This window comes from Ptiloglossa arizonensis, chromosome 2 (genome assembly GCF_051014685.1).
Source record: "Ptiloglossa arizonensis isolate GNS036 chromosome 2, iyPtiAriz1_principal, whole genome shotgun sequence".
Lineage (NCBI taxonomy): Eukaryota > Metazoa > Arthropoda > Insecta > Hymenoptera > Colletidae > Ptiloglossa > Ptiloglossa arizonensis.
The window spans coordinates 16,025,312-16,039,794 of NC_135049.1; the positions used below are offsets into that span (position 1 = coordinate 16,025,312).

The following is a 14,483-nucleotide window of genomic DNA, read 5'->3' on the forward strand; positions in this document are numbered from 1 at the left end:
TCTGAACACGACCTTTAGAAACACAACGAACACAAAAATTCGATTAAGAATTTAATCGTTAAAATTGTCCTGTTTTGTTACAATTACAAGATTCGCTTCCAATTATTTATTACTTCGGTTTCATTTCTGTTGTAACTGCTTTCTCGTTATGTTTTATTTCATTCCTGTGTATTTCAATACGAGACATTTCACTGTACAAATAATATTTCCTAATTTTATGTCGAAATGTAACAAACTCTCAATTAATTGCAATATTGAAACGTGGAATTCGAGAACTAAATGTGTTTGTAGAGACGACGCAAAATTAATATTGCTTTTCATTAATATCCGGTTTAATATAATTCACTAAAACCACCGAGATTAATTATCAAATGTATGCTGCACAGTTATATTTTTAAGGGTGATTTTAAAAACTGAAAATTTCAAAGAGTACAAATATCGACTATTGTGAACATACTTATTGATATTTAAAAGAAGAGAGGGTCTCTGAAAATAATTTGATTTAGGACTCGATAAGTCTATATCAGTCACTGGTTGCAATAAATACTTTAAACGTTTCAGAAACAGATGAAACGAACAAATTGAAGTATACGAGTGTGGTTAGCGTAGCTAATGGAATAAAAAATAAAAAATATAATTTACAGATTTATAATTTAATATTTCACTACTGTCCCAACTTTTTTCACCGTGAAAGAATTAATAAATAGAAGATTCAAAGACACCGATATAAGTCTCGTAGGAGCGGTAACATCTACTTTAGATGCACGTGAAATTTCAAATCGATCGGTTCAGTAATTCTCGAGATATCGTGCCGACAGTATCCAGAACCATAATTTTGAGAAAAATGTATTTGAAGTTTTAAGAGCACGAATTTATATCTGCCTTTCCGCCCACGCGTCTCTCCCTTCAAAATATCGTAGCTTCGGTAATTTTTCATATATCGCTATAAAATTTACACAACATACTTTCAGAAAATTCAATAAAAAGGGATAAAAATCGATGCTTCTAACCTTCCTAATGGGAGTCCCGCCTTAAATAAAAATGTTATCCACCGACAAATCTATTTATATTACCGACACCTCGAATATTGTTAAATCGTATTTGAAAATATTTGACACTAATATTCTCAATCACATTGCTTATTACAGGACAACTTCCCTTAATTATTTCCTTAAATGTAACAAAACATGTTTGGTAAAATGTGTCTGTTTTTCTCAAATACCATAATTTCTACAATTGTTAAAATTTAAAATATTCCCTGCCTGAACAATAAAGAATATATTCAAAAATAACAATACTGTTCAAATTTTCAGAATATTTACCCCATTTATAAGTACCAACACTATTTTGTTTGCTCGCATCTAATGCACACGCGATACATTAAATTTTGAAGTTTATCATGCGTTTTATCCACAGCGATAAATTAATTTCCAACGAGTTTCTAGTATTGTTCTAAATAATTCGTAAATGTATCCTCTGTTTCGTCGTTGTGGAAATTGTGAAATTATTAGAAAAACCGAGAACGCGTAGAAAATCGCGAGTGAAATGGGACGAACGTGTTCAGACAGCGAGCGGGAAAGTTAAGTAGATTAGGTCGCGCTATGATCAGACGCGAAAGAGAACACAAGGTCGTACGATTTCGCGTTCGCAACATAAACGGGAGGTACTTATTTTGCACCAGTCGCCACGTTCGAAGAATTTTAGCGACAATTTCGAAGAGCACTTCCGATCTAGGTAACTTCACCCCGGTTGAAAGTTCCGCGAGTTTCCGCGCGGTGCTGGGCCGAATACTTTTCGAAAATTGAGGAAGACTCGAGAGAGGAACCCCACCCCTCGTACTCGTTAGTCCTTCGAAAATCACGGAAACTTTGATCTCCAGCGATTTCGCTATAATTTCACGCGCGACGACGCGCATGGACACGTGCAAATAATAACTTCCGACGGAACAAGGGCTCGCCATTAATTACTCGGTTTAGTTCGTTCAAAGTTTCGTTACCGATACGCGTTACATCGTGAGGACCAAACTCGGGCTAATTTAATTTACAACGAGAGCAAGAAATAATATCACAGTTTTCTAATTTTCACCGAATTATTCGAATTACCCTCGGTAGCTTTATTGTTCGAAGAAGGCATCGAAATGACAGGTATATTAAATAAAATTTGAAATAATGAATATTTCAAATGAACTCCAACAGTCTAGGTACTTGAGATTGTATCATCGTTTACGTGATAAATAGATATTTTATCGCCTTGTCTGAAAATAGATTTGTCATTTGCGAATAGAAAGTTAACAATTTGTTTGACAAAGTATTTTTCGTCTTTAGTCACGGATTATGCTAGAAAAGTGTGTTTGGAAACCTGTTGGACACACTGTATAATTGTGATTCATATAAATCATTACTATATTGTGTACGTGAAGTTACAAAGACGTACGATGGAGGATAAATATGCAAAATATTAATGAAGTATATTTGGTATAGTAATTTGTTTTTCTTTTAATCGTCGTCATTTCATGATTTTCATTAAGCAAACAGACTTGTATTATCATCTATCGAAAGATTTTGAAACGATACGTTTTTAGAACAAGGTGATTATTTCCAAGAGGGTTTCTTGTATAATATATTTTTATATTACGTAAATGTATTTGACAAATGAAATAACCGTGAAATAAAACAATATGTTATTTCAAATGTGTTCAGGTTCGACGAAAACAAATAGGTAATTCCAGTGAGCTCTCGAACACACAATGTTTTCGCATTTTGTTTTTGCATTACTAATAGACAAAACGTGACCGGACTTATGATAGAGTCAATTAAAAGTAAATGCAACCCAAATGTAACTTCTGCGTGATTTTAATGCTTGAACAATTCAAACAGAAAACTGCTTTTACTTTGCGAAAGTGGAGTATAACCGTAAAACACGACACTTCATTTTTAGGTACATTAACATCATCCTCGTGTACACTGGACCCCATCGTTACTTGTACCCAGATATTGTCAATCGTTACTTTTTGTTTTAAAATAACGAAATCGAAATGGTGGGCTGTAATACACGTGGACAGAAATACGAATTCAAAGTAAAAGTTTTAATTGTAAAATCTCGATTCCTTTAAAAAAAGAAAATTCTCTGCTGTATAAAAATTTTCGAATTTTAAAGGAAACCAAAATAAAAGACACAAAATGTGAAAGGATCCTCTCTTTTTTCTTTAATAATTTATACAATACTTTTCGTAACTTCGCTTTTGGTATTTTTTTTCGATAAATTTTAAATAGTTACTTGGAAATATTTTTTTTGACTGGTTTGAGCGTCTTTCTTTACAAATGATATACACTCGAGAAAATAATCCACTAGACCTCAGTGTCATGTTCTAGGGTAAATTGTAATTTCATAAATTGTCTCGCTTCTATCAGAGAAACGATTATATTTACGTGCAATACGATATCTTCGAGAAATCTCAATTACGATGGTAACGTTGATAAAAAAAAATACTATTGTGTATTTAAATTTGAACAAGATTGTCCAAAAGTTCCGTTCACCTTCTATAACAGCGCGCATTGTCAAACTACCGCGGGTTGTTCCGAACTTTCATCGAACTACTATAAATTATTAGAGGCTATCTCGGTCTCGCCTTTTGTTCGTTCTCCTTGCCGAGAATACAATAAAAAGAGAACAATTCCACGACGAAACGTCAAACACAATTAATAATAATTGAAGCAATATTTAACCGTTAGAAAATTCACCCAATGGTTGCAAAAATTGTGACAGAAACAGAGACGAACGTAATACTCATTTTCACAATTCGATTATTCCGGTGGACTAACAAATTCCAATATCTTAATAAAATAACAGAGTTACTCGAACTAATTCTTGCTCGGTCGAAGATCTAACGAAAATTGACTAAAACTTCCAACTCGATATGATTCTTAACTCTTTTCAGAATTGATATTTCCTCTCATTAAGTAATTGATACTAACACGAACAATGTCGATTACTTACTGTTAATCGCAGGCCATGCAAAAACCAAGTAAAGTGATTCGCTTCGACTCGTAATTCCTTCGATCGTTCTTTTTTTCCAAATAATAGAAACGGGTCGATCACCGTGTGCAACAGTTCGTCTGTTTTTAATTCAAGTGAGCAACGTGCCAAATCAAACAATCCCTTCGTTTCTCGAGATTACACATTCGTTTACAGAGGAAATTCGAGCTGTCAGGAAACAGACGTGCTGGCCGGGACGTCTAACGTCATAGGCAAACCCGAGATCGCGTAATTAACAGGATATATCCTTCCCAATCCTCCCCTGTGTCGGTGCCAACGGGTTCCCTCCCGCCCCTCTGTCAAGCAAAGGGGGATTGAGATCGTGTTACGGTACTGTCGGTTACAGGAACTGCTCGCTAAACCCAACTAAGACGACTACTAAGACTGATTGGGGATCTCGACTTGCATACGTCTCCTGAGCCACTGAGAGGATTGTTTTTGAACTGTAATCCCTTTGATACGCTGGACACGATTCCGCGTACTGGATTTGGAAAGGAGATTCAACGATGTTTCGATCGATGTTACTCCAAGGATTTAGCGCTTCGTGGAAGAATCGAACGTCGTTTTAACGGAACAACGATAACTGTGTTTAATTAATCGGTGATTGTATTTTCGTATCATTTTTCGAAGCGATATTATAATATTTGCGAAATATTATTCGAAGTGTTTTCGAAAGTAAAATCGCTGGACACGATTCCGCGTACTGGATTTGGAAAGGAGATTCAACGATGCTTCGATCGATGTTACTCGAAAGATTTAGCACTTCGTGGAAGAATCGAACGTCGTTTCAACAGAACAACGATAACTGTGTTTAATTAATCGGTGATTGTATTTTCGTATCATTTATCGAAGCGATAGTGTAATATCTGCGAAATATTATTCAAAGTGTTTTCGAAAGTAAAAAACTGTACAGGTGTTCGTGTAGCTTATTTTCAATAGTTTAGCATTGCGTGTATGTGTGTTCGTACGATATACATTAATTGTTTATTTGTTAATTACACACTTGCGAATGGAAGGGAAACGAGTACAGGGAAAGATACGCAGAAAGCGAAGTGTCGATATTTAAAGATTTTATCTATAGCTAGTTAAGTAAAATGATTATAGTTACGTTCAAGCTGTGCTTGAATTTCATCCATTTTGAAATCCGATTACGTTCCTTGTTCGATGTAACGCGAGTTCTTTCATTCGGTTGGCTTCAATTCAGAACTGTCACATCTAACAATGCCCTGATAATGTACGTTCCCGCGGAATATCATCATATCCGCAAATTAATTGGAGTAATAATAATTACAATTTATCACCAATCACCGGGGATTACGGAGAGATCGTTCTAATGAATTGTAATTGTCTATTGTATCGATTCGAGTACCGATATCGTGATATCGACGAATGTATCAATCCACGTTACAGACCAACATTTGAAGATTTCACGTTCAATGTAATATCAAAATGCTTTTTAAATACTTAAATAATACTTTTCACTGGTATTATTAAACATACCGTAATTATTCTGCCTCTCGCGATTTCTATGAATCCACGAAGTTTGGATTTCTTCCGCGGTTTCGTAAGGTAAATATTAAACTTGAAAATATTAGCGTGTCCCAGAAAATACATTGCTCGTTTGAAAATACTAATTTGTCAATTGTATAGATCAATTATGAATTTTTGCTCTCTTGTACCGACTAACGAGGAAGAGTTATTTCCCCCAGACAAACATAATTTGAATTTATCGAGTCGTACTTTTAAAAAAGGAATTACCTATTCTTTCTACTTTTCTGTTATCATTCCGAAAATAATTGTACTTCTCTATCGTGCTTGTTCTTCGAATGTCGTTATCATTGTTGAATCACTTCCCTATCATAAAGTGTGCACAATAGGCGATAGCCAGACCGAACAAGGTTTAAACTATTTACCAGATATTATTCGTAGAATTATAATTCTTCCGCAGCTCGTTCTAAAAATAGACGAAACTAACAATGATAACAAATGCAAAGCATCTATTATCATATATTGTTTCGAGTACACGATTATTTAACGACGATCAAATATTGCGCTGGCGCAATATCACGTCAACGAACGAAAGTATGCTTCGCAATCGGTACAGAATGAGCTTTTTAATAATACGTTGATACGCGTAATTTATTTCGAGGTACGGTTTAGAAACGAAAGGAAGCAAAGTGTACAAAAGCTTGCAATATTTCCCGGGAGTACCTAATATTAACAGCGGGGATTAACTGTAAAATTCCTAACACGATCATTTAATAATTCCGTTTCGTAAATACATCGTGATTAAATGCACAGCTCGCGCAAGAAATGGAAAGTTTCGAACGAGCGCCACCTCATCCGTGCACTTCTATTGATCTTTCGCTAAAATTCAGCGTTTACCTTTGCACATGAAGGCGAAAAGTTTCACGGAACGAAACTTTCGCCTCGAATAAGGGTACTAGTATCGCGGATACACTGCCAGTCTCGAACAACTTGCGCAAGTAGCGGTGGGTGTATCTACGTAGAATCATCATTGTTGGAACAATGTTGCGAAAAATATTCGGGATCTTGTACCCTAGAGTCACCACGGACACAGAACTTCCATCGAAAACAACGCCGTAAATAAGCAACTTTTCCGTCAACGAAAATCGAAAAATTCAACGAACTCATTCTCCACCGCGAACAAATATATAGTAATTCCCGCTTTCGAGTAAAAATTTTCACACTGGATTAAAGTAACTAGAGAAGGATATATCCTTCTCACTTTTTTACGTTCTTTTTATCTTCTAAAAACGTATAAAATATGCGAAGAAATATTACGATCAGAATAAACAAAAATACAATACGAACAAACGGAAAGGTATAGTGTGGATTTGCAGTTTGAGTCATTGTATTGTATTGTTGGGTATTTTATATCCGAGTATTTCAAAGTTTGGTATTATTTTCTTGAAAGTACGTTTTCGATACACTTCCGTCTTGTAAATATTTAACATTCGTTTAATTATTCTTGGCTATTTACTGCGTGTAAGTTCGATCAAAGGTTCGTATAATTTTAATGGACACTTCTATATTCTAAATTCGTGGAATATTGTTCGAAAAGGCTGACACTGTTTAAAAAATTGTTGGGTTCGTAGAAACGTGGAAATGAATTTTGTCGTAGCTTTAAAAGCGTCTGTTTCTTTGGAAATACTGAGATCGTGTCGACGACCAGAATCTAGGAACGAAAGGGAACTTCATTACGGAGAGATAACGCTTTTCGTTCGAAACTCTTTCGATCTCTTTCTTTCGATGTAGTCATTGTTCCCTGCATCGTGATCTTTCAGAGGTCGGAAAGAATTATTGGTTTCGAGAAGTAGCAAATATTTTGTTGCTCCTCGAAGAGAAGATAGGATCGTCGATGGTCGGAGTGTTCTCTCTGAGAGCAGTAAAATTCAACGTGGGAAAAATCGAATCGCGATACAGGAAATAAAATGAAAGTGTTTAATAACGAACCGGTCGCGAAGACTCTTAAATCTTGGCACGCGACGTAATTAAAAGACCTTTCAGACTCATTTAACGAATCTACGGAAAAATTGATTTTTCCTCCGACTCGTTTTGCTTCCTCTTTCGTTCCTTGTTTTCTTTCCACGAACCGTGACGTACTTTATTCCCGATTTAAATGATTTAAAGACTGTTAATTGGAACGCGAAAGAGCGACCAAAACAGCGATAATATTGCTTGTTCGTAACGTGTCGCGTATAGATTTCGATCGTTGTTTTGTTTTGAATTTTTTTAGATAGGATTGAACAAAGTTGTGGAAATATTTTTCACTTGTGGTATATCGATACAGGTTTTCACCGGTGATTGTATTATTTAAAAATGATCAGCATGTCGTTTTATTGAATGGGAATAAGAATAATGCATTAGGAAATGAAAATTTCTTCTTGTACTTACTTTAACAAAGTGGCCAGAATGAGGTAAAGTTTGAAAGTTGATTCTATTAGAACAACTCTTTACATACCCCTCGTTTGGTTCACCCTACGTAATTAAACCAAGTATTACGTAGATCGTAATACGTAGAATTAAATCGATGTACCGATAATCAACTTAAAATTAAAACGATCTCCACTAATAAACTTTCAAAATTAATTAAGATTTCCAATATCGTACGAAATACTTTTACAGGCTACTTTGGTTCAATGAGATACTTGATTAACAATGTGATTTCTATCGCGCGAAATTGAACATTTTCTGAACACTTTACACAATCTAAAAGAAGAATAGAAAACGTATTTCGTCTCTTTTTAAATATTATTTAAAAATATGTTTTCCTTTTCCACGATTTGAAACATTATTAACCGAATCGAGTAATTTATTATGAAATGTATTCGACCTCGTCGTTTCGATCATTTTCAGTTGACAATATATTTGTTTTTAAGAACCTGAAACAATATTCGAACAAAATTTATTTCATAAGAGGTAAGTACATACTAGTTAAATATTTGATAAAAGAAATTAACTTACAAAATTATTTCGCAGAATTTCACTAGCGTTTCCTCTTTCCGAACAAATGTTACAAATATATTATTTTCTTCACTTAAAATGACCAGAGCAATGCGATCAAGAAGCTTTCGTAATACATCGTTCGTTCGTTTAATAATATACGAAATCGTTCCAATAACGCAAGCATTAACTGTAACTTATCACGATTTTATCGGTTTGGAAGACTAGGAAGGCACAAGTAAGAAGGAACGAAGGAACTTCAATGTATTCGGTGAGATCGAGAGTTGCGATGAAAGTACACGAAGGTTTCTCCAGCAGAGTTTTTTTCTTTTCTCCATTGCCCCTCCAAAAAAAAAAAAAAAAAAAAAAAAGAAAGAAAAAAACACTTACGAGTACAGTTGCACTTTGGAAACGGTCAACGGAAGTACATGCGTATGAAAAGCACATTTTACAAAAGACACCTCGCACGCACATCGTATATTCCACTTGGACAGGACACACGTTCGATTACACGTAGGGCGAAAGAACCGTCTTTTTCCCGATGTAAAGTGTAATTCTCGTAAAAAAAAAAAAAAAAAGAAGAATTCGGACGCTAGATCCTCGAGCAAGAGCGCATCGTGTCAACGCGAGGAACTGTGGCTCAGAAAATCTCTCATCTTACCGAGAAAACCGATTAACGATAAATTTGTCATCGTCGAAGAACGATCTACCGATTTCGTTCGAACGATCGATGTCAAAAATAAGACACTTCGATGGAAACCGCTTGGACCGTATCGAACAATGAAACCGCCTGCGACGAGACGCTTCCCCCGAATCGATCGAATTCGAAAATATTCCGGGCAGGGATCATCGATGTTTCGTTTTACACGCATACTTCGTCGTTAAGTCTTCGTTATATACACAGAAAACGGAGCGTGGCGAGTGTTTTTGATTCGAAAATTTCTCCTGCCTTACGATACATACACTATGTACAGCGTCTTTGTACAAGTTTCGTTGAAACGGACAAAAGGAAAAAGAACATTGGAACACGATTATTATCGACGACAAACGATACAACGGGAAACAGTTTCGTCCCGCGACTCGCAGCGGATAAAATAATTAACCGGTAACCGATCCAAGTTCGATCAACAATGAAATATTCCTCTGGAACCACGAGATACGAGAAATTCATACACGCTCGCCCGATATCGTTCAAACGTTCACCATATATAGCCTTTTTACACGACTTTTTACACATACTTTTTACAACGTTGCACATGGTACACCCTCGCGATGAATTCCAAGTTCCCCGAATTGTTTTTATCGACAATTTCAACGTCTGTTTCACTGTGAATACGCGAAAGGGTTAGGATGCAACGTCCTCGGTCCTCTCGTGGATGACTTGGCTCGAGTCCTCGCGATTTATACAGTCCCTAATCGCTTGAAGTATCACGCGCACCCTTCTGTCGAGGGCTGCAAAGTGGGGTTCCCATAAAACTGGCGCCACGGGATCCTTCGCCATGCTTTTTCGCAATGCCGCGCTCAAAGACACTGGTCCATTGTGAAACCTGAAACGAAAATGGACAACCAATGAGGTTTCTGGTCTGTTGGTGTTTGACGAGAGTCCCTGAAAGAAAAGAGTTCTTTCTTTGGGTGTAACGTTTAGGCTTGGAATGATATCGGTTCAATAATATACTTATTAGTACCGATAATTATTAACTGTTGAGCACTGTGTTGTAGAACTTAACGCGTAGCGAAATAAATTGTCACTGATGTCAAAATTGAGACTATTGATGTAATTTAAGAAAGTGGAGAATTAAATTAATACTATGGAGAATTAAAACTAGAGTGTGGCGGCACTACCCACGCTTGCCACCAGAGGGAAACTCACCACCAACCGTTTCCCGCAAGTTCCCGTACCTGCTCCGATCGCTATATATACGACCTCTTACCGATCTTCCAATGTCCCGGCGTATAAGGCAGGGCCTGCTAGGATGCCTTACTGACGAGTCCACTAGCAGGCCCGGGATGAAACGCTTATCCCCACTTCCTTATATTTCCGTTCTTTCCTTCCTCACATACTTAATTTAGCGCCGCCAAAGTGGTGACCCCGTCTAGCAACACGCAACCTTCTGGACAACAGCACAGCAGCAGTACAGGTGCAGCACAAGACGATGGAAGGAACGCAACGTAAAGGCCGATTTTTCGTAAATCCCCCTCTCCGAGGGTTGACTCCTCGACCTGCCAGCGACGACACGAACGCTATACTCCCGGCTAACCATCAGGATCAACCCCAGGAGGACAGCAGGCAGCTTGTCGACATTATTCACCGACCACACCGATGCGTTTCATAAATACTGGTACGCGCACGCATCAACGTCGGACAACAAGCGAAAACGCGGCTTGAGCAAACGATGCTCGCCACGCGTATTCCGCAATCGACAGCAGCTGGGCCTTACTACGAAAAAGAAGCATTCTTCTCTTCCACCGCTCTGGACAACCTCCTCCTGTGCCTGTTGTGCCAAACCGAACTACGGAACAAATACCTACGCCACTGGGACATCAGGACGGAACTTCAAAGTATCGTTTACCACTGGCAAGGGGGTTATGTGGCGGCACTACCCACGCTTGCCACCAGAGGGAAACTCACCACCAACCGTTTCCCGCAAGTTCCCGTACCTGCTCCGATCGCTATATATACGACCTCTTACCGATCTTCCAATGTCCCGGCGTATAAGGCAGGGCCTGCTAGGATGCCTTACTGACGAGTCCACTAGCAGGCCCGGGATGAAACGCTTATCCCCACTTCCTTATATTTCCGTTCACTCCTTTCTAACATACTTTAATTTAGCGCCGCCAAAAGAGTTTTAGTATATTTTCCGATGCTAACAAATTCCAAGCTTACGTGGCTAGTAACTATATGATACCGATAATTATTAACTGTTAAGCACTGTGTTGCCAAATTTAACATGTAGCGAAATAAATTGTCACCGATGTCAAAATTAAGAGTATTTATGTAATTTAAGAAAGTATATACTATGGAAAATTAAAAGTAGAGTTTTTAGTATGTTTTCTGATGCTAACAAATTCCAAGTTTACATGGCTAGTGATTATATTCGATGTTCACACCGATTCCCAAGTGTTTCCATCGCTCCGTTTATTTCTCATGAGTTGTAAATAACTTTTAATTTATTTCTCATGTGTAAATGTAACGAATCCACTAGTGCGTAAAGTTCGTGCGATAAAAGACAGTTTCTGAAAAATTTGAAAATTTTTCACGCCCATATCGAAACTATAATTGTCCGAAAAATAAATGTTTGAATATTAACGAACACTTTCTAATCCCATTGCTAGTCATATATTATAATTTATATATTGTAATCGCGTGAACCAATTACCTGTTTAATTCTACATTGAAAACGTTCTTGAAGAATCTATCGGAGATAATATTTAATATTTGAGCGTTAGACCATTCGTTTATACAATTTTCTAACTTCGAATTTACGTTTGGAAGAGCACTCCGAGAAGTATCGAATTATAAATTTCATATTCGCTCAAGTGAAACGAGTTTTCCGTTTTCCGGCTCAAAGAGAACGCGTCGCCATTGTATTTCTTCAGAGTCCAGTAAACGGATAACCGAGAAAGTGATAATATAAGTAGAGAAATCCAAACATAAATATAAAACTTTCCTTTATTTCCCGCACAATGGCACGCGGCGACAAATGGTGACTGTAGAACGCGATGGTGGAAACCATTTTTGCCTCAGCGAAAGTGATCGTCGGTTGAACAATGAGACCACCGCAACTTTGATCAACTTCTCAATGGTTGATATTCAGCGTTCGCGAGCTTCCAGCGTGCAAACTCGTCGACAATTTATTTATCGATCGGCGTTCCGAATCCCTTTATCCATCCGAAGGGTCGCGGCCAAAAACTTCTCCACCCCGACTCTCGGCTTTCAATATTCACAGAATCAAAGTAAGTCGATCGTTTTTAATAAACATGCAAATCCGCGAACGACGCAGAAGTCGTCGGGACTAGAAAGATTAAAAAACGTGACCCTCTCTCCCTGTCCCGTTAAATTGATCAGCCCGCGCGGCCGCTCCGCCGCGAAAGGAATTTTTCAATAAAAATGCAAATACTCGTAATTAGAAGTTCTCGTCCGGTCGAAAGATACGTATCTTCGTTTCTGTTACGCCCGTTCGAAGATTATTTTCGCAGCGGGTAGGTTAAAGAGTTTTCAGAGGTGTTCGAACGTCCTTCGAGATTTCGAGACGGGGTCCAATAATGGAGGATCTAGGTCTTCCTCGCGGAAGAGCCAATGAATAAAGTATCGACTTAAGCAGACAGCTCATGGCTGCCATTTATACTATATAGGGTGGACCGTCTGATTCTAACGTTTGAATTATAGCTTGGAAAATTTGGCATTGGTCTTCTTTGTACTCCGTAATGTGTTATTAAATGCTGAGGGAAGAGGGGACCACCGTTTAGTTCTTTTTTTTCCTTTTTCGCGTTTAACTTTCGAAATTTGTTTCAATGTACTTTGCGAAATGGATACTAGATGTCTAGTATTGTTTATAATTATATCGATAATTATAATGTTCCGAGCTCATTTTTTCTTAGCGTCAAACCCATCAATACCCTCGATCTCTACGTACATTTTTCAATTGTTCGTTTGAACGTGTCTCCGAACATAATTTTTTTGGTTATTGTTCAACAGTAAGAGAAAACAGAGAATATACATTTTTAGTAATTTTACGATGTATAAAGCATTGTGCTGATAACAAGCACGAGGATATAAAGTGGGAACGTTCAAAATAACGTGAAACAATTATTTCTTGGCTTACTTTTCCCCCGATGCCTAATCGGAGTATAAATTTTATGTTACGAACAATAAATGAAATTCAACGATGGTTAAATTTGTCGAACTTTGTTTCTTTATCGATAAACGAATGAAGCATTAAATATTGGTTTTGTCTATAAAACTGTTTTCTACATTTCTCATTTTTACTTACCAATTGTGTTATTTACTATTTCTAACACATGGTAATAACATTTTCGTAGTATTTGAAAAAAAGTGTTACCTTGTACGATCGTTTTGAGAAGATCGTTCTCGTCAGTTTCTTTTTTCAAACTCGAAGTATTTGTTGAAAAATTACCAAAGCTTGGAAACAGAATATTAAAAGACTTTGAAAAGTTCTGTGATCTACGTGCTCTTCGTTTAAAGATTTTTGTTTTTCTTGCGAGGAGTAATTTCATATCCTAGCGTATAACGGTTTTCTGTTGAAACACCCTATATGCACGCATGTGTACGCTGAAGGATGCATTTTCAAAGAAGCACGCGGATAAAAGTACTTTCTCGGCTGGCTACTTCTCGATGTCACAAGGGAGACCAGGAAAGACTTGATCGAACAGCTTTTATACCGTTTGAACGATTATGGTCGTTGCGGAAATTGATGGCCCCGAACGACAGATCCTCCCAGTATTTACCTAATCGAAACGTGTGCAAAATTTTGCCTCGATATCTATACAGTCAAAATTTCCAACTTACAGTTCAACATTAAAACCTTCTACCCTCAACTTATTATAAAAACATCGTTGTTGCTCCCACGGAAGAGAATAGTAAACAAATTTGTCTCTTTTAATTCGTTAATTCTACCAACACTACCGAAGAATTCTTTTCTTCGTCAATTCAATCTCGCCAATTCAAAGTCTCGATCGAAATTAATTTAATAACTCCAACTTTTAATACTCCCTTCGATTACTTTCCAATTCCCCGAGATGCAAAACGAAATTTGTCGATATCCGTGCGAAAAACCGAATCTCGAGCGTGTATTGGTATCATGAATACGATGAATATGTATATCGACGCGTCGTTCCGAATAATCAGAAAATATATCAAATTGCAAACTTAATTATCTAATAACGCATTCGCAGCACCGTGCCGTATAACGTTTCGTACTAACGCACGTTGGATCTCGCTGAATGGGAATTGAATGAAAACG

General features: G+C 37.3%; 1 protein-coding gene across 1 annotated transcript in view; it reads right to left on the reverse strand.

The window, feature by feature from the left end:
* Nucleotides 1–8,446: 8,446 nt before the first annotated feature.
* Nucleotides 8,447–14,483, reverse strand: part of LOC143143788 (extracellular serine/threonine protein CG31145) — a 125,157-nt gene continuing 119,120 nt past the window's right edge. Inside the window, exon 7 of the mRNA XM_076305478.1 lies at nucleotides 8,447–10,049. Coding sequence (XP_076161593.1) covers nucleotides 9,848–10,049 — 202 coding nt within the window. The 3' untranslated portion in view covers nucleotides 8,447–9,847. The remainder of the gene's footprint in view (nucleotides 10,050–14,483) is intronic.